This window comes from Ictalurus furcatus, chromosome 15 (assembly GCF_023375685.1).
Source record: "Ictalurus furcatus strain D&B chromosome 15, Billie_1.0, whole genome shotgun sequence".
Taxonomy (NCBI): Eukaryota; Metazoa; Chordata; class Actinopteri; order Siluriformes; family Ictaluridae; genus Ictalurus; species Ictalurus furcatus.
The window spans coordinates 3,010,063-3,036,093 of record NC_071269.1 but is presented as its reverse complement, the minus strand read 5'-3'; the positions used below and the strand labels follow the sequence as shown (position 1 = coordinate 3,036,093).

The window sequence follows — 26,031 nt, the reverse complement described above, 5'->3', positions numbered from 1 at the left end:
TTTAATTTCCTGTAAAGATTTCTCTAAGCTTTGAGTGGTGTTCTGTGTGTGTGTGTTTTTTTTTTTTTTTTTTTTTTTTTTTTTTTTTTTTTTTTGTTGTCTACTTTTTATTTAATTTAATTTTTAATTCTTTAGGTATCCCAGATGCCTGCTACAAGCAGATTTCATGTTCAGGTTATGACTACGTTTACATGGACAGCAGTAATGTAATTATTGAGCTTACTCTGAGTAAGATAATAATGTGATTAAGGTGTTTACATGAGTCGCTTTTAGAATACTCCTGTCATGTACCCGTTTTACATGTTCAAGAACATAGATCGATTAACAGCACACGTCATTACGTCACCGCGCCACACCGTCCGACGTCCCTCCAGAATTTCACATATCGACATACAGTTGGTCTTCGTTATGGTACCTTATACAGTTTTGGGTGTTTTTATTAAAAAAATTTTTACAGACGCTTTAAGTGCGGTTAATTATTTGTCATGCTGTACGTGCAAATAGACGACTGCTTGAAGCCGTGGGCTGCGTCTCAAACCGCGTACTTACCGTCTATACAGTAGCCGAGATACATGTATTTCTCCTACTACAGGCCTATAGTAGGCAAGTACGCGGTTTGGGACGCGGCCGAACTCTCTTGTTCGCCGTAAAATGTTGAGCACTCCCGTGTGTGATCGTGTCCTGTCGCAAAATGCGGTGAAAACTCTCACACGACGTTCATAATGTGATTAAGGTGTGTACATGTCTGTAATTCACGTCCATAATGCGACTAAAACAGGAGTACTCCACCTGTCTTAATTCCATTAGAGCTTAATTCAAGTATGACCTTAATTAGATTAAGGTAAGTAAAAACTGCTGTTTACATGCTAGTTTCTTAATCACAGTATGGTCTTAATCGGGTTAAGAGTGGATAATTGTTGTCCATGTAAACGCAGCTTATTACACGTTTATTTGAAATCTGTCCGACAAATAGCTTAAACAGCCAGAAAAAGAACAAACCCTGTTCCTCGTGTTTTGTTTTTTTGTTTTTTTTTGGTTGTGTTGCTATGTTTAAAGGTTAGCATGCTTCACAATGCCGTGACGCACCACGTTGCTGTAACTATAGCTGACGTTTCCAAATCCCACCACCTTCTACACTACAGAGATCACCCGAGGCACGATGTAGTTGATGGAGGAACGACTTTTACTCGGTGGATCAGTTGGCGTGGATGAAGGACAGATCATTTGGGACTCCGGAAACATTGGTTTGTGGAAACACTGATGAAAAGTTTGACGCAGTGCCGTTATATAACTCTCCTGGTCATTATGCTGTTGGATATATCAAGACAAAATCGGGACACTAGCCGGGTATTTTCATGCAGTATGAGGCTTAGTTGAGAAGTTCGCCAACTTCCTGCTGACTTTTTTTTTTTTTTTTTTTATTGATGGCACAAACACGATGTGATGCGTGATCAGATACTTGTTCATCTGTATTAATGAGCTTAACTAACTAGTTTGCAGTACCGTATTACATTACTTCACGTTCCAGTTTTTAATTTGGTCGATTAGGTTTCCTGCCAACCAAAATATGGAACTGGGTAGCTTTCACTTGCCTTGTTGGCTAGCTATAAACGTATGATTTGCCAATCTTTATATATGGGTGTAATTGAACACTACGCCCAAATGTGGACCTTCTCTAAACTGCTGCCACAAAAGTTGGAAGTGCACGATTGTATGGGACATCTTTGGATGCTGTAGGATTAGGACTCCCCTTCACTGGAACTAAGGCCCTGTTTACAGTAGTGCATTTTCGTTTTAAAATGAAAACGGTCCTCTTCCGCACTGGCGTTTCCGCTGTGTTTCAGAAACGACCTCCGTCCACACTGCACAAGCGTATACGCACGTCACATGACTATCCATGCACACTGGGAACACGGCGCAAACAGGAAGTTGGTTGCTAGTCAATAGCAGGCATAACAAACCAGCGTTCCCTGTTGGGCTTACACCGCTTGAAATGAGATTTGTTGCCGATCGCTCTAATCATAGCTCACCTCTTGCACATGTAGGCAGCTGCAGTGTTATAAAATACAGAATTTAACTGCATAACGGATGCTAAGAATGACAACAACGCCAGCAAAGCTTGCGGTTCAGTCTCCGTGGTGTCGTGTATACGATGAAGGTAGCGTAACGGTCGTATGGTAGGGGCTTGACGAATCGGGGGAGGATACGCGATGATCCAGAAGACCCAAGCGAATGTGGGCGAAGCCACGCCTTCATTTTCAAAAGTCTTCGTTTTGGTCCGTTTACACTGAAACCCGAGCCCGGAGTTTTCAAACAAAAACGGGGTCTTCGGCGTTTCCAAAAGTCTCCTCCGGAGATGAGGGGCGTAACCGTAGTAAAAGTTATGCGTTTTAAAATGAAAACGCACTAGTTTAAACGGCGCCGAAGAGGCCCAAACCTGTCCCGGCTTGCCAGTGGACCTGTACACAAAGCACGATGCATGTAGACAGGGTTTGCCAAGGTTGGTGTGGAAGAACTCAAGTGGCTTGCACAGAGCCCTGACCTCAACCCTACTGAACACCTTTGTGTTGTATGAACTGGAATGCAGACTCCACCCCAGGCCTCCTCAACCGACATCAGTGCCTGATCCCCACAGACACGCTCAAACCTAGTGGGAAGCCTCAGAAATCACATCACATCACATCACATTTGGCTGTGATGGTCAGGTGTCCACAAAGCTTGGGCCATGCTACACGGACAACTTCCTATAGATGGGTCGCATATCGTAGCCCTCGTTTCAGACGGGACGTTCTCGTACCTGTAAACACGACATGATTCACGTCACTGCATGTATTACATAAGAGCTCCTGTCTTTTTCGAGTAATCGTGGCCGAGTATTAAGACCCGCATTCCATCCTGTGCAAGTGTCTCTAGAATGACTGGTGATATTTTGAGTAAAACCCGAGGAAATTACAAAAAAGCCGTCTGCAAATTTGCTAGATAAATGCGAACCAGATGGCTCTGGTATGACTGTGGGGTCTCTTTGCTACAATCCTGGCTTGACTGGAGAATCCGTTCTTCTGTTTGTTTATGTATCCCTGTGCCTCACATACTATATCATTATGCCATTTCGAAGCAGGAACCTGTGTTGCCACACCTTAGATATTTATGCATTTACTGTCTCCCAGCAGACTGGGGGATTAGTGTAAAGAAGTGCATGCCTTTCAGCCGGGCTCCTTGTTGATGAGCGCGAGTGCCACCAATGAAAGGATGTTTGTTGTTGGTCGTAGGCAGGACGCACTGTAATTGGTGTTTTCTGCATACGGCTTCAGTGTTTACTCCGTTTTAGAGCCGAGGGCAAAGGGTGAGCAGATTGCTACACGGTGCTAACAGCGGAAGGTGGGTGGTGTTGATGTGGCGGTGGCAGGAAACGTGTAGGTTGTGGACAGACCTGCTTTGGAAGAGTTTCCATCTCTGGGGAAGGCCCATGTGTATATAGTGTTGTTAAAAATACACGCGTTTTAATGATGATCTCAGGTTGTGGCACAAATCGGCTTTGCTTTTCCTGTCTCCCGTGTCGCGTGACGCGCGAGCTCTGCCGCTCAAACGTCGCAACCGTTTGCCACGTTTGCTTTGCATCCCACTCAGACTTGTGAAGACTTAATTCCATTCTTTATTACGGCATTTGTTCGCGCTCTCTCTCTCTTTTTTTACACCCCCACCCCACACACACACACACACACACACACACACACACATTCCCCTCCGCAGCCTCGCCCTCTGTCTTCCCCGTGAACTCTTCATCTGAGACCCGAGGCTTAATCTGATTGTGGTAACATGAAGGTGATGTTCTTGTTTGCCTGCAACTCTCCCCTCGACAGCTCGAATACACAAGTCTTCCAGCTTTCCTGTACCCGTACAAGCACTACACTGGAGAATGAAAGTCGCGATTGGAATGTAATCAGGAACATCTTATGCACAAGTGTGCACATGAGTTTTACTCGGCAGGACTCATTAACGAGTAAATAGAGTTAATGTGCAACACCAGGCACCGTAAAGCACATGGGTATAATATGTGATGCGTACAAAACACTGCGACGTGACCAACGGAAACGAAGCTCGCATGGCTAAGAGAAATAAAACGATTGCGTTCAGTGGAAGCCTTTACTTAAACGAACAAAACAGTTCATTTTCATTTGGGAGATATTTTAAAATGTCCATTGGAATGGTGCTGTGTTTGTACAGTCAGAAATATTTGCGGGAGTGAAGCGGGTCGGTCAGACGTTTTGCGAGAGTAGACCGGGTTGTTCAGGCTTTTTGTGATTGTGGGCATAATTTTTGTAGACTTTCTGACCCCGGCACACCTGTAGTGTAAGTGTTGGAATATTACGCTCGAGAGGTTATGCACAAGGCATCAGAGTGCTGGAAAATTGCTAGGTGTATTGCTTCCTGTTCACGTGTTAAGCGCACAATGTTTCCTTGACAAAGGGGAAAACGCTTGCTGTGACTGAGCGCGAGTAAACAACGCCGAAACGGCAACCGACGACGGCATGCAAGCGCAAATTGTAAAGTTGAACTCGTAGTGCTTTGATTCTGAGGCGTCAGCTCTGACACGACGTAGTAAAAGAGACGATAAAACCCTCGGAGATGATCCCCTCAATACCGCAACTACTGGGTTTCAGCACTGACGTGTAACGCTTAAATGCCGCGCACGGCTGGTTTGCATCCCTCATTACGCTGTCCGATGTCTGAGAGAAAGCAGGTGTGCACCGGCCGTCGTTATCGTCTTGAACGCTCTCCAAAGCTGCATGTCTGGGCTGTTCCAGCAGCTGGAGAACATTCTGAAAAACATCTCATGCTGCTGGTCAGGCTTGGGTCTGCTTTGTTATTAGTCCAAGGTCCGATCTCCAGTGGTGGTGTGAGACCATGATGATGCTGTAAACACCAGCAATGAAGAGCAAGTTTTGTTTTTGAACACATCCAAAGGATACTCTTACTCTGCTCTTGTAGGCTACTCCTTGTGTAGCCTTGTGATCATAACTGACCATTGAAACGGCTATACGCGCTGGTTGTACTGGTACAGATACACGTACGACGTGCCACTATTCAATTTTTTTAAGAACGCTTTCCTGAAAGGTTTGCTCGGCGTTAGCTATGTTTAAAGGAGTGTATCGGGACTGGGATGCTGCTGCACTCTACGTGAGCAGGAGGTCTTGACTTTCACGTCGGCGCAAACAAGCAGTCGGACATGAAGCTCGTGGTAGAAACCGATACCACGTTCATTAGCATGATCGTACAGCGTCCGTTCATTCATTCATTCATTCATTCATTCATCCTTAGTAACCGCCTGTTCCTGGTCACTGGTTTAAATGATGCTACTTGTGTGTGTGTATATATATATATATATATATTTTTTTTTTTTTTTTTAGAAAATATCCCATGAAGGTACAAGTTCAAAAAAAAAAACCTCTAGTTGAGACCAGTTCTACACTGGAGCGATGTAACTGAGGTCGAGGAACTATTCACACCGTGTGAATGATCTTTGTAACTGGGTTCATGGGGTTCGTCTAGTTTAGGGCACGCCCAGGTAGAGACACTTCGACATTTAAAATATAAAACGGATACAGAGTGGCATTGTGTTACACCTGTAGTACGTGTTGTACAAGAAAACGAATAGCCTCATTCTTTTAATCGGGCTCGTCTTTATAATGACGAGTCGGATAAACCTTCATTACGAGCGCAAATAAGCTACGCCGCGTGGCGTGTCCGGACCCGGCGCTAATGCCCGATCTTTTTCGCTTACGAATCTCAATGCCATTACTGTTAAAGGACACTGAAGGCACCGAACGCGTGTGACATTTGTAAGCGCCCCTTTTTCAGGGCCCACAGGATGCTTTGATCCTCTGCTAATGAGCCACTGTAACTTCGCAGACTCCAGCAAAATGCACGTCTCATTAAGCCTTTAAAACACCTGAAGCCTTTGAAGAAGTTTTGCACTGCGATGTACCGAAACAAGCTCTGCTCGTGTCTGTTTGTTTCTGGATTGAGTTGGGGTGGGGTGGCGGGGAATTCTGGATGTTAAGCTACAGCTTGTTTATGCGATGCCACACAAGTAGCATTATTAAACGCAGAATCCTGGGGCCCAAGCACCCGGTTTTTACTTGTATATTATTTTATGACGTCGTCGCAAGTTCATCCGAGTTTCTTCTGATCATAACACGAGCTCAGAATCCACCGGCGTACTGCTCGACCGTCTGTGGCGTATCGGTGCGCTCAGAATTGCGTGTCGTTATCGTATAGTCCGCTTGCACTTGTAATCGAAATCAATCTTGTTAATAATTGTAGTAAAAAGAACAGTGTGAGTAATGACCACGGATGCGTGCGTATATAATATTTTTTTATTTTTTGCCCGTATTCGCAGCGGTCTCCGGATGAATTTCGTATGTTGAAAGTTTTTTTTTCTTCCTGGTTTAAAAAGTGGCCTTCAAACGTGTACACGTGCGCGCGTTCGTGCGCTGCCAGACCCGTTCTTTATAACGTTAGCCGGCTACATTACTCACCTTGGGATTAATTAGGGCTGCAGTGGAGAAGAGTGGGTTTTTGTTTCTCTTCTGTACAGCTGTCAGTAAAGAATCGTTTTTCTGTTTCATTGCGTCGGCACTGATCGCTCGTTATCCGTGACGATCGTGGTTAATCATCGAGAACTACATATTGGGTAAGAGCTGTTATTTCACTCACCCGTGGTTGTTTGTAGACATTTTTTTTTTTTTCCCTGTATCGATCTAACGGGTTAATAAGCGACTGGTAGGCGGCGGCCGAAGCTGATTCATCACTTGTACTATCTCGAACCACAGTTGTTTTAAAATGTGATGTGTTCTCAGTGCTTGATGAAGCTATAAGTCGCGTTATACCTTTTTAAAAGGCATAATCGGGGCTTGGGAAGGGAAATTGTAACGCTACAGTTTGTGGAAGGAACACGTGTAGGTGTGATGGTCCGGTATCCGCGTCGTTCTGGGCGTATACTGTACATCGTCAGAATATGACACTGTTTCTGTACGCTGCTAGCAGTGAACAACTCGTGCTGAGTTTTATGTTTGAGGTTTTACCAGGTTACAAGGATGCTGTAGTCCCTCCTCTTGAGATTTTCACAGAGCAGGTTGTCGTCTTTGATGCTTAACGCCGAAATACGTAGTGACCGCTGTTCGTTAGTTTGACGACGTACACACGGTGTATGCCACATTTTTATAAGTACGCGTAAACACACACGGAACGAACAGGTTTATTTACGTAGACGGTCTGTTTTTAGCCGTTTGTTTTCTTTTCGTGTCGTTCGTTTATTAAGGATATCACTCCCTCTCTTTCCAGGATGTTCCTTCCAGCACCTCCGGAGTCAGATGCGTGCAAGACTTTTTACCAGGCTCTACGTGATTCCTTGTCCAGCACGTCGGAGCTGCAACAGCTAGGGGTTTAAGGATAGGAACTTTTTCGATATTTATAACTCAATCCGAGTGAACAAGTTCTGAAAGGAAATAAAAGCGATAAATAGAGTTTGAGCCTTCTGACGGAAAGCAGTTATAATTGCGGCCCGTTTTTGGCCTTCGGCAGCTTTGTTTAAAAAAAAAAAAATTAACTAAAATGAAACAGGGCACTTCTTACATAATTATATACATCTCGCTTTATACATCGACATGACACTGTTCATTTCAGGATTGCAAAAGGCAACCCTCTTTCAACCTTTCTTTCTCGGGAACGGAGTTATTTCTTTCGAAGTTTGTAATTTGTACGCGATTTTTATTTTTTTAATTCCATTTTTGATGATGCACAAAAAAAAAAAAAAGAACATCTGTTTCATTAACCTTGGATACAAGCACCTCTAACAAGCACCTCTTCACTGTGATTTATTGACCTTTTTTTCAGCCAGATCTTAGCTGATTTGCTGATCAAAACACCTGCATATATTTACGAAATGCCGGCGTTTCTTGTAAACTCGGCGTATATCGGAGTTAATTAGGGCATCCTGTATGTATACGACATGTAAATAACTGACCGGTGGGCAGGAACCGTAGCCGATTCCTCACTTGTACTCGCTCAAATCACAGTGTTGTTTTAAAATGTCATTTTGTGTGCTCAGTAGTTGATGAATAAGGACCCTCGACCTCCATTCATAAAAGTTAATCGGCGCTCGGGAGGGGAAATCGTAATGGTACAACGCATACAAAGACGTTCTAGACCATTGTGTTTTCAATATTGTTTCAACATAAGTGCTGGTTCGAGTGCGGTTGATGAATCAGCTTAAGCTTTGTGGAGGCTTCACACTATTCACCGTGCACACCGTAGATCAGTTCCCAATGTCGACGTGTTCGAAGCAGGGAAAAATGGGCAAGCGAAAGGATCTGAGCGATTTCGACAAGGGCCAAATGGTGATGGCTAGACGAGTGGGTCGGGGCATGTCCAAAACGGCAGGTCTTTTGGGGGTGTTCCCGGTATGCAGTAGTTACTACCTTCCAAAAGTGGTCCAAGGAAGGACAACTGGTGAACCTGCAACGGGGTCATGGGCACCCAAGACTCACTGATGCACGTGGGGCATTCCTGCTGACTATGATAGAATGGTGTCAGAACACAGCGCATCGCAGCTTGCTGTGTATGGGGCTGCATCGCTGCAGACCGGTCCGAGTGCCTATGCTGACCCCTGTCCACCACCAAAAGCACCTACAATGGGCGCATCAGCATTAGAACTGGATCGTGAAGAAAGTGGCCTGGTCTGATGAATCATATTTTCTTTTACATCATGTGGACGGCCAGGTGTGTGTGTGTGCGTGTGTCGCTTACCTGGGGAAGACATGGCACCAGGATGCATTATGGGAAGAAGGCAAGTCGGCGAAGGCAGTGTGAACGTTACCCTGGGTAATCTTCTGCTGGGAAACCTTGGGTCCTGGCATTCACGTGGATGTTACTTTGACACGTCCCACCTACCTAAACATTGTTGCAGACCTAACGCAACCTTTTATAGCAACGCTATTCCTTAATGGCAGCGGCCTCTTTCAGCACGATAATGCGGCCAGCCACGCTACAAAAACCCTTCAGGAACGGTTTGAGGAACATGACAAAGAGTTCAAGGTGTTGACTCTGCTTCCAAACTCCCCAGATCTCAATCCAATCGAGCATCTGTAGGATGTTCTGGACAAACGAGTCCGATCCACAGAGGCCCCACCTAGCAACTGACAGGACTTAAGGGATCTGCTGCTAACGTCTTGATGCCAGATACCACAGCACACCTTCAGAGGTCTTGTGGAGTCCGTGCCTTGACGGGTCAGAGCTGTTTTGGGTGTACACGTTGGACCTACACGATATTATGCAGGTGGATTTAAAGTTCCAGCTGATTTGTGTATGCATGATATGCATAAGTCATGAGACGATTTACTATCCTATTAACAGCATTTCTGGAAAACGTTGAGTCAGCACTGGCGTTACGATTCTAAGCTGTCGTTGTTTGCAGCGCACTATATTTAACTTTTTAATAAAGACAAAATATCCAAGTATTCAGATGTACGTTACATGATTTGTGGTCTCACGTGCCAACAGTACAGCAGCATTTTGTCTCCTGACTCCATTCAGGCTAATCTCACCCAGCATTTTTCGGAAGAACTTCTGGTGTCCGTTTTAACGAGCGTTTCAGTCCACACTAGCCGCGTAAGACATGCATAAAACATGCATCACGCGTGTTGCAGTCTCCTTCGTTGTGAGGAAGTGAAGTGTAAAAAAAAAAAAAAAACCCCAAAGACATCCATTGGAATGGAAACCCATAGACTTCCATTTTATTAGCAAAAACGTCCATTTTATTCTGTGGCAGGAGCTGCAAAAAAAAAAAAAGAAAAAGAAATAAATACTAAATAAATACATTTTAAAAGATGCAGCCTACTGCCTTAAACGAGGCTTGCTTTACCATCACAGGATTCCCACTTACATAAAACATACTTAACCTAATTTATGTTGGTGTGTTCGTACCAAGCCAATGAAATTATATTACAACAGGAATTCTGGCCCTTTAATACAAGTTATTAAGAATACAGTTGTAATATTTGCGAGGGCAAAATTGAACTATTAGGAAAATATTCTGTGGGTATGCAAATTGGAAGCGGTCTGTTATCGCACGTCTAAATGAGAAATGCGGAGGATTTTGGTTCGGTGAAGTTTAATCTGGGTTTCACTGGAATCTGAGTCAGAGATGACCTTATCTAAGCTTATCTGTTTACTCTTACGCCTAATACTATGTCTGGAATTCTTAGGAGTTTCTATTATCCTAATATCAACACTTTTTATTCCCAAAAATCCTATTAGCTGAAATGTCTTCTGGGCAAAGGTATTCAGAAAGCCATTATCCTAAGAAGGAAGAACACTGAGCCTGAAGAGCTTGTGCCTCAAGCAAAAAAAAAAAAAAAAAAAAAGTGAATATGGAATAAAATCGTAATATTAACTGAATTAGTTAATCTGTGCCAGGATTCTGCTATTATTGAAGCTGTGGACTGAACCACAGTTCCCGTTAGTTAGAATATTGCACTCGTGGTTTTTGGTCCTACATGACTTTGTACAGGTATGCCATCCAAAGATCATTCGATAAAACCCGCTTTACGCTCTGGGTATGACCCCTTTTGATTGGTGGAAAGTTGAGGACCATCATGCCCTGCAGGAACACTTGTTTAGTACAGATTCAGTACCGTGCAGACTCCATCTCGGTCAGTAAATAAAGCTTCCTGTGTTTCCTTTTGGTTTGTTTTTTATGCTTTATTTTAGCGGGAAAGTCCCATGATGACAAAGTTGTTGTGTGTTTTTTTCAATAACGATGAGCAAGGCCTATCATCAAAACAAACGTGTCCAGGCGGTATACGTTCACAGAACAAAAAGGACGAGGCGTGTACGGTAGTAAATGCATCTGTGTCGGTGGGTATGAAAGTGCAGCAGATGTTTGAAAGCTCAAGCTCAACCCAGGAGCACTGTCGCAGTTTCTGGAAAAGTAGATCCTTATAAATAACTGAATAAGATATTTGCCAAGTAAGAAATAAATCGTGATGGAGCATGTGAGTGAAGGAAAATAATTAACACCGGCGTGGTTTTATTCCTTTTATGCCACAGCAGATTGCCAACACCCTTTTTTTTTTTTTTTTTTTTTTTTTTTTTTTAAAGTGTTGTCCATACATCTGCAAATCAAATTGGTTCCTGTTCTCGCTTATGTTGTAGCAGGTCTAGACATTCCCTCAGTTTCTCTTGATGTTAATAAGGCCAAAAGTGCAAAGCCCTCAGTCCTGAGGTTTTTCCTGTGGCATAAAACAGGAAGAACTTCACCTCTGACTATTACAAAGCACGGACACTGGAGATTCCTTCCATAAATATGAAATAAATATGCTCTCCTTGTAGAAAGCTTCACCATTTCAGTTTATGTTTTTATATATATATATATATATATATATATATATATATATACACACACACACATCTATATATATATACACACACATATATTTACATATGTGTGTGTATATATATATATATATATATATGTGTGTGTGTGTGTATATATATATGTATATATATACATATATGTATATATATATATTTACATATGTAAATATGTGTGTGTGTTTTTATATATATATATATATATATATATATATATATATATATATATATATACACACACAATACATGTATGTATATATATATATATATATATATATATATATATATATATATATATATATATATATATATATATATATATATATATACACACACAATACATGTATGTAAATATATATTTTTATATATATAAAATTAGTGTGTGTATTAGATTTAGGATTACGCATCCTATGAATGATCTTGAAAAATTACCATATTAGAAGAAGTACGTTAATAAACTTATGATTTGCAGCTGGGACTATTGTCAGAGCTGATGTTACAGAATATTAGCACCTTTTTTAAAAAAAAGGAAAAAAAAAGTCAGTTTGCAGTTTAGTCCGATTAGCCATTATTTTCAAGTGCTTCACTTCTTAAATGTGTGCTTTTAGTGCTACTGTAATCATATTAGCTGTGCCATCGCAGTGCATACAGTACGATACAGTATGTGGGATTTTACTTGGACTCTGAAATTCACTTTTGTTTCCACAACTGTCACTGGTTTATTTTACTTACGAATGGTTTTCTAGTCATTCCAGCTATTCTCAAACTCTGAATCTTTTCTATTTATTTTTTTTAAACCTCCAGTCTGTCTGCATCACTGCTGGTGGTTGCACATAACAAAATACAGCCAAGCTGTCTGCTTTCCTCCCCCTCCTTCTTTTCTTTCTTTCTCCCTCCGTTTTTCTCTCCGTTGTGTTTTAATTGTTGCTTTCTAAGGGCAGATTCCTCTCACTGAAAGAACTTGACACTGAGTGGGACACTGAGAGATCGTTTTGAAATTTGACTTGAGTGGCCTAAATTACAGCCCGGCTCTGGCTGGCAGGGTCGGACCGCGGGCCGATGTGGCAGGCAGGCATTCCTCCTGCTGGGGAGAAGAGTGGAGGAGGAGACGAGTGCTTCGTGTTGAGATCCAGCTCTCCAGCGCCGCTCTCCCTGCCAGCTCCTGCCACTTCGGTGCGCTTGGATTTTAACACAGCTGTCCTGCATCAAGGCCATCCCCAACTCCAGACCATAAACCGGGAAAGTTACGAGTCTCGGATGAATTCGGCTTCCCTTCACGAAGAACTTCTGTATATTGTGCAGAAGGCTGCTACGAGGGTTCTAGATCATTCCGGTGGGTTCTTGCAGCGGGTATAGGTTCAAAATCCATATTGATATACGTACATGCCAGTCCAGACAAAAACTTGACTCTACGTCTTTTAAATTCCGCCGTTGGTCCTAAAGGCATGGAAAGGCCTTCGCTCTGCTTTACGACTACATTGCAGATGAAATCAATTAGGAGGTGCTGGAATGTGCAGCGCTGGTCTGGTCTTGATTTAGTGGAGTGGTCTGGGGTGTTTTTTTTGTGTTTTGGTGGTAGTCAGAGGCTGAAAGTGGGTCAAATCTGGTCTTAGCTGGCGTCCCTGTCTCCGTTCTCTTGTCTCTCAGTGACTGGAGAAGATGCAGTGACTCTGTTGATGTGGATTTTTTTGGGGGCTCATTCTCTGGCGTAACCCATGTGGCTTTACTGTTTTTCCTGACCACATCCTCTTTGGTTTCACTCTTTATCCTTTTGTTAACTGTGAGCTATTTGTGATATGTTTATTCAAAGGAAAGTCTTTTTAAAAGGTTTTTTTTTTTTTTTTTTCTTCTTTTTTTTTGTATAAATGCCACTAAGGACATCTGCAGACTTCGAGTTTTTGGAGGGGTCGACCCTTGGCCTCTTTGGTTGTACTATGTACTATAGGGCTCCAGGGACAAATCCCAGTCTCTAAATTCTTGTCTTGGAAGAACAATATTGAGGTTTCTCATAGTTTCAGTAGTTCTGAAGCAGATACAATAACCTGACTGATGGAGCAAAATGAGAGGAACTGCATGACCATAACGTGTAATTTAATTAAATTGTGTAATATAATTGATGATTAATTTATTCGCATGCATTTAGACTTTCATTGAATAAGCTTTTTGTTGCTTTAGCATGCCAGAAGTGCTATTGGTCTGTTTGTCTAGTCTGTTTATCTATATACTCTGTTTATCTAGTCTGTCTATTTTTTTTTTTTTTTCAACCAGTTATTGTCTTCTTGTGATATTGTGATCGGTCTGCTCTCAACCAGTACAGTTGATTAAAACATTATTACATGTTAGCCGTCTGGTTAACATTTAAAATAAAAAAAGATTTTATAAACATGTATGAAATGGCTTACAAATCCTTTCCAAAAATCCTGTTAAATAAATAAATAAATAAATAAATAAATAAATAAGGGTAGCCCTTATTAACTATCTGGCCATGAAGATGATTAACATGTTATGATTCATTTAAAAATGATCAGGTTGGTTCATGTTAGCTATCTGGCTAACACTAGTGGTGAGAATTAGCAACATTTATTATCACTTAAAAATCCTCGTGGAAAATCCTGTCAGTTTAGTACATGTTAGCAAACTTGGCTAATTGGCAGTGAGGATTATTTATTGCGTGATCCTCTGATGAAGTGTCGGGTTCGCTCATATGTGTTAGTAGTCAAGAGTATCACCGTCTGTCATTACTTAACCCTCTCAAAGTCCTGTTGCATTAGCTAGCTTGTAGTTTGTCGCTTGTTGCCGTGTAGCTACTGTCGTCTCTGCGGGTTTTTAAACACATTTATAAAGTAAAATAAAAAAAGGATGTATGTGACCGGATAAGATGAAACCATGTTTATATGTTTCTCCTCCATTTTTGTGTGGCAGAGAGTTAATGGGCGCTAACTACAGGTATGAACTGAAGAACTGAAGAAACGTCAACCCACACGCGCCATTGGATTGGTCAAATGAATCATTCAAGCCAGCTGATTTGTCGCTTTACTGCATGTATAGGACATGCTTCGAGACTAGTGGGTATTGCACTTTTGTAGTTTACAATGCGTATTGTCGATTAATTAGTTGTGAAATTATAGCATTATGTTCGCTGTTATTTGATGAATTTGTTGCCTGACTGTAAAGTTCCATCGCCCCTAAGCTTAGATGACAAAACCTTCTGTCTCTATATTTAATGTTTTGAGGTCTGCGTGTTAGCTTTCCAGTCAAAGATGTTTTCAGCCGAGTCTACTGTGACTGATCGGAGTGGCTTCTGCTGTCCAGGTATGCCTTGGACAAATAATATGGCACGTTCTACAGCTTGGGTCTAGACCTCTTTTGTGTTTCCCTGGATTAGGACGTTTTGAGCCACGGTAGTAAAGTTCCTCGTACATTAATCTACTTTATTGAAGTGTTCGCTGCAGGGCTAAAACAATGAGAAACCCTTTTGCCCTGATGAGACAAATGAGAGTCAGATTTTTGGGTGATATGTTTGGAACCCTGTAGGCTGTTAAAAGTGAATCATGTCCACTATGTGGAGGAATATCAGTCAGGTTGGCCCAGGGGTGTGGGTGAAAGTAATACAGTTTGTTTTTCGAAATTTTCCTAGAAACTTGCTTCATTTGAAACGTTCCCCTTTTAGTAGCAGTGAAAACCGTTCCATAAATCTTGAAAAGAGACCGACACGTTATAAACGTATTAGCCAGTCTGTGTCGTGGCACGTCCATGAGTTGGTGGGACACGCAAGCAGAGTGAAACTACCCCGCCCCCCCCCCAAAGTGCGTTATTTTCTTATAACAGCGATTTGCCAACAATTATAGTGTTTAAGTTATTAATTAACGACAAGTTGAGCTTTTTGGTAAAACCCGTTTATCGTTTTGATCTAACGTTGTGAAACGTTCTGTTCTAACCTGCCGTGCGTTATGAGCTGCGATAAACCGTCGTTCCCTGACCAGACTGAGAAACCCTGAAGCGTAAACCCCTCCTCTGTTCTGAAGACTTTCCTGAGCTGGGAAACCTTTAAATCTTCCAAAGCGCTTACAGTCGGGACTCCCTTTATTTAAGCGTTCTCCTCACAGAATGCTATACCGTATGACTAGCTAGTTAACAAACTAACAAGTACACGCTCATGTTGCAAATCATGAAAAGAAATCATTCTCAGCCTTTCATCGCTGTTTTAACACGACTGCGTGTTGGCTCGATTTTGAGATCGTCGGTCGTCCGTGTATGACTGAACCGCCACTAGGGCTGGGCGATATGGCAGAAAGATCGTATGATATCCGAGGACATTTCTACAATACACGACGCGTATCGACGCTAACGAACTGTCTGCTGAACAGAAGAAAAAGAAAGTTCAACTCCTAACGCCTAAAAAAAACCCAAAGATTAAGTTTTTATTACATCGTCAACAGCATCCATTCCGTACCATTTCATCTGTAATTATTAAAAACGTTTTAAAAATGCATCACCGTACCGACGATATCTCAGAAAATTGTAGAATCATGATATCGATTATTATATCGATATATCACCCAGCCCTAACCACCACTGTGAACAGCATTAAGGTTAAACCTAGCTACATACCAAATGTTTGCTTTGTGAAAGTCAATACAGAGTCAGGTTTATTTTTGTTAATGCCTGGTAACTCCAAAAAAATAAAAAATAAATAACCCCCCCCCCCCCCCAAAAAAAAAAAAAAAAACCAAAAAGCCTTGATACTAAAACCAGCTTGTGCCTGGACTACCGATTTATCCTCTAAACACTACTGACTGGTATTGTTCAGAGCTGCTGGTATATACAGACACTACTGTGCAGAAGTCTTAAGCACGTGCAAAGAAATGCTGTAGAGCAAAGATGCCTTCAAAAAGAATGAAATGAAATGTTTCTACGTTAATGAAGATACTACAAAGAGCAGTAAACAGTACAAACTCAATATTTGGGCTTGCTTTAAAACATTATGCTTTAGAAACAAATAGATAAAGCACAAACATATATATGTGTGTGTGTGTGTATATATGTGTGAATATATAAAATAGAAAATTCTGCAGACGTTGACTGTTGCGCTTGCTTCTTATTTTTGTAGCAAAACACAGCATACTTAACTATTTTTGTCTGAACAATGTATGTACTGAAATATGCTGCTTTCTTTAATGACACAAACATTTTGTGCTGGAAATCAAATTTTTTATATATTTTTTTTTTAAAATCTAAAATGTCTTTGTACTGACTCGATAATGTAGTATGGTTGTAAAGTCATGAAAGAAAAATGTGTAACAAAGTTTCTACTTCAAAAAAAAAAAAAAAAAAAAGGTGCCTAAGACCTTCGCACAGTACTATATACGAATAATCCCTTCCTCTGCTGTTGATCGTTTTCCGTTCCTAAGCACGTGTTAATACGGATAACTTGCTGCTGTTCTAGCAGATCCGTGGGATCTCAGTAATGATATAGCTCAGCAGCTAGGTGGTTGTGAGGCTTTCGCCAAAATGCCACTATTGAAATGCTCCCGATGTTTCCCGTTGGTCACAGTCCCAGAGCGACAAATAAAGCCCTTCTTCAGTCCGTCCCTGGCCTCGCTCCTGCGTGTCAGATGCGCCAGAATGATTAAACACCCCCCCCCCCCCCTTCCCCCTTAATTTAGCACCTATGCAAAGTTGGCTGTGGTTTGGCCCACAGCCCTCAGAAAACAGCACCATGGCATCCAAATTAGATCTCGGTGCACTTGCGGTGTGAGAAAAATGGCCCTAGACCGTGTCAGCCCCCCGACTCCTCAGCTTGCACAGCAGGAATTTGCGGTCGCTCTTGTGCTCCCGTCTGGGTGGAGTGTAAATATAGACTCCGCTATGTTTTCGTTTCGGTTTTATTTTATGCAGAGTCATTGGGAACGGAGCAGGCAGACGTGAGGAAAGCAGTTCGGCTTGTTGAGATGGATTGCGGGGTGTGTCGTCTGTCCAGACCTGATGTAGAGCTACTTTTGTGTTGTTAATGGCGCTTATAGCATTTTAAAATTGCTCCGTTTGGAAGCCACTAAGATGGTACAATTGAGGAGGAATTAGGGTTATTAGGGCTCTGCTTGAAAAGTGGATTCCCTCTAGCAATCACTCAGCCTGTCTGCTCATCCCTCTCTAAATTTCATTACTCTCATTAAAGACTCGCTCTTTTATAAAGGCATTTATATTCTAGACCTAGATAAACCCATCACCTAAGGATTACATATATTCTTTGTCGCACGATTGCAGGCATCAATATTCCCATTGCTATTTAAAATAAATAAAGAAATATATATATGTTATATGTAATTATATATCGTATGTATTCCAGATTCAGGTTCTCACACAGTACTCGCAGCAATATTTGCACCCACATGGAAATGGATAAATAGTTTACTACTTATTTACCGCTCACCTGCGTCCGTCCCTCTTCAGTCATCGCTTTACCCACGTCCGAATTACGGTTTAAATCAAAACCCAGAATTACTAGTTGTAACTTGTATAAAATAAAATAAATAAACAAAACTGTTACGGCAACAACTGGAGTCAGTTTGGTGTCGTTGCGGTTCCTCCAATGTTTGTTTACCGGATTGTTCGAGAGAGCTGTAAAATGTCGGTGTAGTTTCACTTTTAATTTGAATGTGTTTTGATTGTAGATTTGGTTATCCGGAGCGTGATGGGATATTTTTATTTATTTATTTTTACCCCCGCCCCTCATTTTCTTAATTGTATTATGTCCATATGCTAGTATTTATACAGTAAGCGGAAATGAACGTTTTTTTTTTTTGTTTTTTTTTTTAATCGCAGCAGGGATCGAATATTTCTATAATCCTTGTCCTTGTAAGCATGTACTTGGAGGTAGATATTATCTAGGCCAGACATGGGGATTAAGTAAAGGACTGCTAAATCTCCTCAGCTGAGGAAATGATACAGTAGCAACCAAAATGGAACATAAACTAAACTAGACTCTATCAATAAGGGTCTCTGAAGTGCCATTTGAGTGGTGGTACAGACACCGGTATTATGTAATGTAGAAGAGTGTGTGTGTGTTTGTGTTTCAGCAGTATGGTCAGTTCTCTCTCTCCCACTCACATGGCCTCTCCTTCTTTCCTGTGATGCATCTTGGGGCTGATGCACTTTCTACCGCTGAAGAAAGAAGAAAAAACGCAGGATGGCTTTCTTTTTTTTTTTTTAATTTTTTTGCGTGAACCTTTTAAAATAGAATGTCCCCAACACAAACGAACATACATCGCAGATCCGATACACAATCATCGCCCGTCTGTAATCCGGTCGAGCTCAAATGACAGGACCGTGGCTGTTCTTTCTGCTTTGAACATCCGTCTTATTATTATCTCGTTCAGCCTGAGTCATGGTGGCCACACGTCCGCATAACAAAGATGAGAAAGCGGAGGAGCGTACGTGTATAGTCTCTACTGTATTCTCTCCAGCGTGCAAAAAAGAGAGCAAGGTGTATGCCTGGCTAAGGTGGAAACAATGGCATGTCAAATATTAGATAAAATTGGCTTTCATCCCCACTGTTGACTGATCTAGCAGGTTCTCCAGTCTGTCCCGAAATGATGAAACCTGCATCCGCGAAGCATCCGTAGCAGCCGTTTTTGTCGTGACACCCGATCGTTGATTTTTTTATTTATTTATTTATTTATTTTTCTTCCTATAAACAGCGTATCCCAGTACGTTTTATTTCTAACTTACTGAGAAATCACAAAGCATGAAGTCCCCCTGAGGAGCCCGTTAATATACCCCACGCCTGTGATTTGCCTGGCAGCGTTTAGTACCGTCGCATCTGCTGTTACAGAAAATGAATCAACACCATCTGACCATTCAGAGCATTCACCAGTGCTCTGGTGTAATACAAGGTGCCCCAAAAAGTCTTCATACAAAGGGGGAAATCAACACTTTTTTTTTTTTTTTTTTTTTTAGAAAAATGTCTTCCAAAATGTATCATACTCGTTTGTTTTTATCATAACGAGAAGGCGAAATGTAAGCACAATAATAATGCTTCGAAAAGAAATTAGTTGGCATGTCATACCTGAATGGTCATGACCCTAATGGTCGTGCAGACCATTAAAAACACCATGACGTGATTCCCGGCTGCACAAAATAGCAATTTAAAAATCGCACCGTACCTCCAGTTCTCTTTGCAGAACAGACGGTCTTCACTCCCTACATCTCCCTGACCAATCCCTCCTCCACATTTTTCTCTTAATTCTCGTGTCCATACATTAATACCGGACATGATGGACTGCTCCCGTGTTTCATTTTCCATAAGGAAGCGAAAGCAGGTGAAAGAGAGTGTAGTTTGCGGAAGAAACCTGCCATCGCACAGCGCTACAGATCGCACGCGATCAAGGTCGTGGTGCGTGAGCAGTACGGCGACTCTGAGATTTTGAAGGTCGTGCAGTGTCCAATAGGGTCGCACGGTATACCGGTACTACGGGATCCGAAAGCTCCAAAATACCACCAATGAAACTATATCTCTTAAACGGTCGTATCGTTAGTACGGTAGTCGCGTAAGTAATGTTGTATGTGCGACAGTTAATACTATTTTCACGAACATGACACTTCAAGTGCTTTTGCCTCAATACACAAAGGTTAGTGAGGTACTTCGATCTTGAAAGATTTAAAGTTTGCTACCAAGAGAGCTAACGTAATGCTGACCGCGGTGCGTTCTTACTCAAATTAGCCGTATTTGACAGTAAGCAAGCTAACGTTCACAATTTTATGATATTTTTTTTTTTGAGTTCATTTCCAAATTCAGTTATTTATTCCTAACGTGTTCATTCTTAGTACTCTGAACAGTAGATCTAATATGTGGCACACTGAATTCGTTTCTTGCCAATTGTATGATTTGTTCTTGAGGTTTTTTTTTTTTTTTTTCCAGCAGCTAGTTATTCATTCTCATTAATAAAGTATTCAAAGGAAAAATTTGGTTTGTCTGTTTTCATTGGTATCTATGCACTTCTTTAAATTAGGTTCATTTTGTATTTGAATCATTGTGTGGTATCGTGATACGACTTGTATGTTTATGGTATCGTGACAGCCCTTGTATCCACTAGGTTTTAGTAAAGAGATATTTACAGTGACTTAAGTGCATATATTTTTTTTCCGTTTTCATATTCGGTATATCAGTTTTATCATATCATTTACTTACTATCTGTCGTAAAGTGTGCTCGTGAATAATTGATGATTTGCCAGTGAGAAATTGCTGATCTGTCCAACGGTCTATGTACATTCACGTGGGAAAAAATAAGTACACCCCATGGAAATTTTGGACGAGCAAACATTTGATCATCTTTGAAACGGTGCCTATTAATGAAGTTGATATACTTGATGTACAAAACCACAAGGAAAAATAGCTTTTTTCGATCATTTATTCAACAGAAATCTCGATAGATGTGAGATTCTTCTGTGGAAAAAGTAAGTACACCCTTGGCCTCAGAAGCTAGTATTGCCCCCTTTAGCAGAAATAACTTCTTGTAGGCGTTTTCCATAATTGTCCACCAGGCTCGCTGGAATTTTTGTCCACTCTTCCTGCAATATTATTTCAGTTGCAAGATGTTTGAGGGTTTTCTTGCATGTGCTGCACATTTCAAATCCCCCCACAACATTTCAATGGGATTCACATCCGGGCTTTGACTCGGCCATTCCGTAACCCTGCATTTCTTCTTTTTGAGCCGTTTCTTGGTGGATTTGCTCGTATGCTTAGGATCATTATCCTGTTAAAAAGTCCACTTTTTGTTCAACTTCAAGCACTCTTTGATATGATGCAGAATTCAGAGTTGAATCAATGAATGCAAGCTGTCCAGTCCCTGAGGCAGCGAAGCAACCCCAAACCATAACACTTCCACCACCGTGCTTCACAGATGGTATGAGGTGCTTCTCCTGAAAAGCTGTCTTTGGTCTGTGCCAAACATGTCTGCTGTTACTGTGGCCAAGCAACTCTATCTTTGACTCGTCAGTCCAGAGCACATTATTCCAAAAGCCCTGGTCTTTGCCTATATGCTGATTGGTAAACTGTAGTCTTGCAGTGGCTTTTCCCTGGCACGCCTCCCATGCAGGTCAAATTTGTGCAATCTCTTTCTGATTGTAGACGCGTGCACTTTGACACCAACAATTGCAAGACTTGCTAGCAGATCCTGTGATTAGTTTGAATTTGCACCACTTGTAGATGACTTTCCTTACAGTAGAATGATGTATTTCAGATAATTTGGAGATCTTTTTTAAATCCCTTGCCAGACTCGTAGGCATCCACAACCTTTTTTCTGAAGGCCTTGGAGAACTCTTTAGATCTTGGCATGATGACAGCACATACCTCAATAGCAAAGGGAACATCAGACACTAGATACGGGAGGGGTATAAATAAGACCGGTTCCACCTGCACTCCCTGAGCAGGTTCTAATCACTGGCACACAATCCTGAACCCCTGATTCTAATTTTATGGTTTTGAATTTAACGTTTTGAAATCAAACGTTGTGTGTGTACTTTTTCCATGTGAATGATCTGTTGTGCTTTTATTTATTTATTTATTTATTTATTTATTTTTTATTGTTGATTTAAATTGTGGAAATTTTATGTCATTTGCTCGTGTATCACCTTTATTAATAGGCACTGTTTCAAAGAGGACCAAGTGTTTGCATGTCCAAATATGTCCAAAAAACAACCAACAGTTCCCATGGGGTGTACTTATTTTTTCACACGACCGTATACGTCTGTGTGTGTGTGTATATGTGGCGAGAGCGTCCGATTGTATGAATTGGTTTTCATGTCGCACAGCTGTGCCTAACGTGTCGTGGCCTGTGTCTCCAGCTCCGAAGACCTGCAGCCCCAAGCAGTTTGTGTGTAAGGACCAGGTGACGTGCATCTCGAAAGGCTGGCGCTGTGATGGAGAAAAGGACTGTCCTGATGGCTCTGACGAGGCCGCCGATATCTGTGAGTAACCAGTCCGCTTTATTAAGCGCCAACAGTGCTAGATATGTTTGAGCAGAGGTTTGGTAAAGTCTGGCTGACTCGGACCAGACGACGCATCTGTGCAATCTCCCCATCTAACACGCGTAACTACCACAAGGCACGTCACAGACTGGAAACTGGATTTTCACATGCTACGTGACCAGCGAATTATGATGATATTGACTTTGAAAAAGAGTTGACGAGTTTACAGTGCGGTCCTGCTGTTAATAAATTATGTAAAATCAATACATAAAATAACGAATGCACTTGCTTAAACGAACAAAAAGAAACGTTCACTTCTTTCTCAGATAGTGTTGCGGTTAGTAATTGCAAAAAGTAGTTTGACTGCAGAAACGGACGTGCTAACGGCGCTTCCTGGTCATGTGACATGGCACTTTTTTCTTTTTTTTCTTTTTTTAAATGTCAAAGTTAAAGCGCAGTTTTTCCAGTTACATTAGAAAAATAGTAGTTTCGTATTATTATTATTATTATTATTATATTATTGCAAAACAATTGTAGATGATTCCTCGCATGCAGTAAATGGTTGGGCAAATGGAAAAACCGCAGCAAAAATGCTGACTACTTGGTCTATAGCTAACGTCAGAGAGACGTCTGGATACGAACTGTGCATGTAGACTATCGCTATTTATACCACTGTGCTGTCGAATTCTCCACGTCTGATGATTCGAAGCTTAAGCGTCAGGAACAAAACTCCTGCCTGCTTTCCCTTTAAACTGGATGCACGGTAGTACAGTAGTGTAGCATGTAGTCTGAGCACCTCTAGCACAACCCTAGCACAACAAAATTCCCACGAAGAACTCCAATTGTTCTTCTCTCATGCTTCTCTAATAGTTGGTTAGTTAAGAATACCACATTTGTTAAAATATTCTTTTTTTTAAATAATATTTTTTGTTCACGTTCCGAGCACAGTATTAAAATGGCTGTGTTTTTTGTACTGTACCTCCAGTTCTCTTTGCAGAACAGACCATCGTCGTTGCCCACTCTTCTCCTATTTCTCCTCCTTCTTGTATTTATTTTTTTGTAAGAAAGCGGGCTTCAGTGATCAGGCACATTTCCAGGTGAAAGATTATACAGTGCGTGATCCTCGTCAGGACCTGAGTGCGACTCGAGCGCTTAAAAACAAGCAAAGTCGACAGGTGATTTATTTTATTTGAATGCATAATGCAGTGTATATATATATATATATATATATATATATATATATATATATATATATATATATATATATATATATATATATATATATGCAGTGTAACCGACTTGCTGTCTGTAGTAAAGATTTAGGAGTGCATTGTTTTGGTTTTTGAGATTTGAGCATGTTTGATCGGTTTGTAGTCCTCGTGCTCGTATCGTATGTTTTTCTGTTTTACTGCCTGGAGTGTGTTCCTGCCCTTTTTGTTTCGTGTAATAAATTAGAGTTGGAAAGTACTCTTGGTTCGTTGGTGGACTTTATGATGAAGGAGCGCTGCGGGTCCTGAGGCAAAACCAGTCGAGAACCTCTGTGTGCGATTTAAAGTGTAGTTTCATGGATGTTGTCATGTCTCTAGTGCACTACAAAGGCTTCTGTTTGCCCCCAGTGTAAATAAGATTGAAATTCAGTTTAGTGTATGTTGCATTTTTTATTATTATTATTATTATTATTATTATTATTATATATTTTTTTTCGATTTGAAGTAAATGTAATATTTATGAAGATTGAGCGTTACAGAAAACTCAGTCGTCAAAACGCACATTTGTGCGATCCACGTGCGTCGAGCATGAGTACAGCTAAAAGGTCTCATTTACCAACGGACGTCACTGCGAAAGACCGTGTGGAACAATTTCGTGCGACTGCGGTTTCGCCAGGTCAAGTCGTTTACTGCAAAAAGCACAAAAACTCCAAGTTGCATTGCAAATTTTTTTTTTTGGGGGGGGGAACGCAGCAAAATCAAACTACAACCAAAAAACAAACTGCGACGGACCGAGTCGGAATCCTGTACGGACTGAGGAACAAGAAATAATTGAGATCTAATCATTTAGATTATGTGTAATTTCGCAGTGTTTACTAATTTACTATTACTTTTTATTAATTTTATTATTTAAAATTTACTAGTGAAAATATGTAAAACAGCTAGTTATTTGCCTTATATATATATACAGTATCTCATAAAAGTGAGTACACCCCTCACAGTTTTGTAAATATTTGATGATATCTTTTCATGTGACAACACTGAAGAAATGACACTGTGCTACAATGTAAAGTAGTGAGTGTACAGCTTGTGTAACAGTGTAAATTTGCTGTCCCCTCAAAATAACTCAACACACAGCCATTAATGTCTAAACCGCTGGCAACAAAAGTGAGTACATCCCTAAGTAAAAATGTCCAAATTGGGCCCAAAGTGTCAGTATTTTGTGTGGCCACCATTATTTTCCAGCACTGCCTTAACCCTCTTGGCCATGGAGTTCACCAGAGCTTCACAGGTTGCCACTGGAGTCCTCTTCCACTCCTCCATGACGACATCACGGAGCTGGTGGATGTTAGAGACCTTGTGCTCCTCCACCTTCCTTTTGAGGATGCACCACAGATGCTCAATAGGGTTTAGGTCTGGAGACATGCTCGGCCAGTCCATCACCTTCACCCTCAGCTTCTTTAGCAAGGCAGTGGTCGTCTTGGAGGTGTGTTTGGGGTCGTTATCATGCTGGAATACATGCTGGGATCATGCTCTGCTTCAGTATGTCACAGTACATGTTGGCATTCATGGTTCCCTCAATGAACTGTAGCTCCCCAGTGCCGGCAGCACTCATGCAGCCCCAGACCATGACACTCCCACCACCATGCTTGACTGTAGGCAAGACACACTTGTCTTTGTACTCCTCACCTGGTTGCCGCCACACACGCTTGACACCGTCTGAACCAAATAAGTTTATCTTGGTCTCATCAGACTTCAGGACATGGTTCCAGTAATCCATGTCCTTAGTCTGCTTGTCTTCAGCAAACTGTTTGCGGGCTTTCTTGTGCATCATCTTTAGAAGAGGCTTCCTTCTGGGACGACAGCCATGCAGACCGATTTGATGCAGTGTGCGGTGTATGGTCTGAGCACTGACAGGCTGACCGCCCCACCCCTTCAACCTCTGCAGCAATGCTGGCAGCACTCGTACGTCTATTTCCCAAACACAACCTCTGGATATGACGCTGAGCGCATGCACGCAACTTCTTTGGTCGACCATGGCGAGGCCTGTTCTGAGTGGAATCTGTCCTGTTAAACCGCTGTATGGTCTTGGCCACCGTGCTGCAGCTCAGTGTCAGGGTCTTGGCGATCTTCTTATAGCCTAGGCCATCTTTATGTAGAGCAACAATTCTTTTTTTTCAGATCCTCAGAGAGTTCTTTGCCATGAGGTGCCATGTTGAACTTCCAGTGACCAGTATGAGGGAGTGTGAGAGCGATGACACCAAATTTAACACACCTGCTCCCCATTCACACCTGAGACCTTGTAACACTAACAAGTCACATGACACCGGGGAGGGAAAATGGCTAATTGGGCCCAATCTGGACATTTTCACTTAGGGGTGTACTCACTTTTGTTGCCAGCGGGTTAGACATTAATGGCTGTGTG

The 26,031-nt window shown here is 41.6% G+C and overlaps 1 protein-coding gene across 2 annotated transcripts in view; it reads left to right on the top strand.

Moving 5' to 3' along the window:
* The window catches only part of lrp1ab (low density lipoprotein receptor-related protein 1Ab), a 150,850-nt gene that overhangs the window by 7,492 nt on the left and 117,327 nt on the right, over positions 1-26,031 (top strand). For both annotated transcript variants that reach the window (XM_053644002.1, XM_053644001.1), the window contains exon 2: positions 22,276-22,398. In XM_053644002.1, coding sequence (XP_053499977.1) covers positions 22,276-22,398 — 123 coding nt within the window. The remainder of the gene's footprint in view (positions 1-22,275; positions 22,399-26,031) is intronic.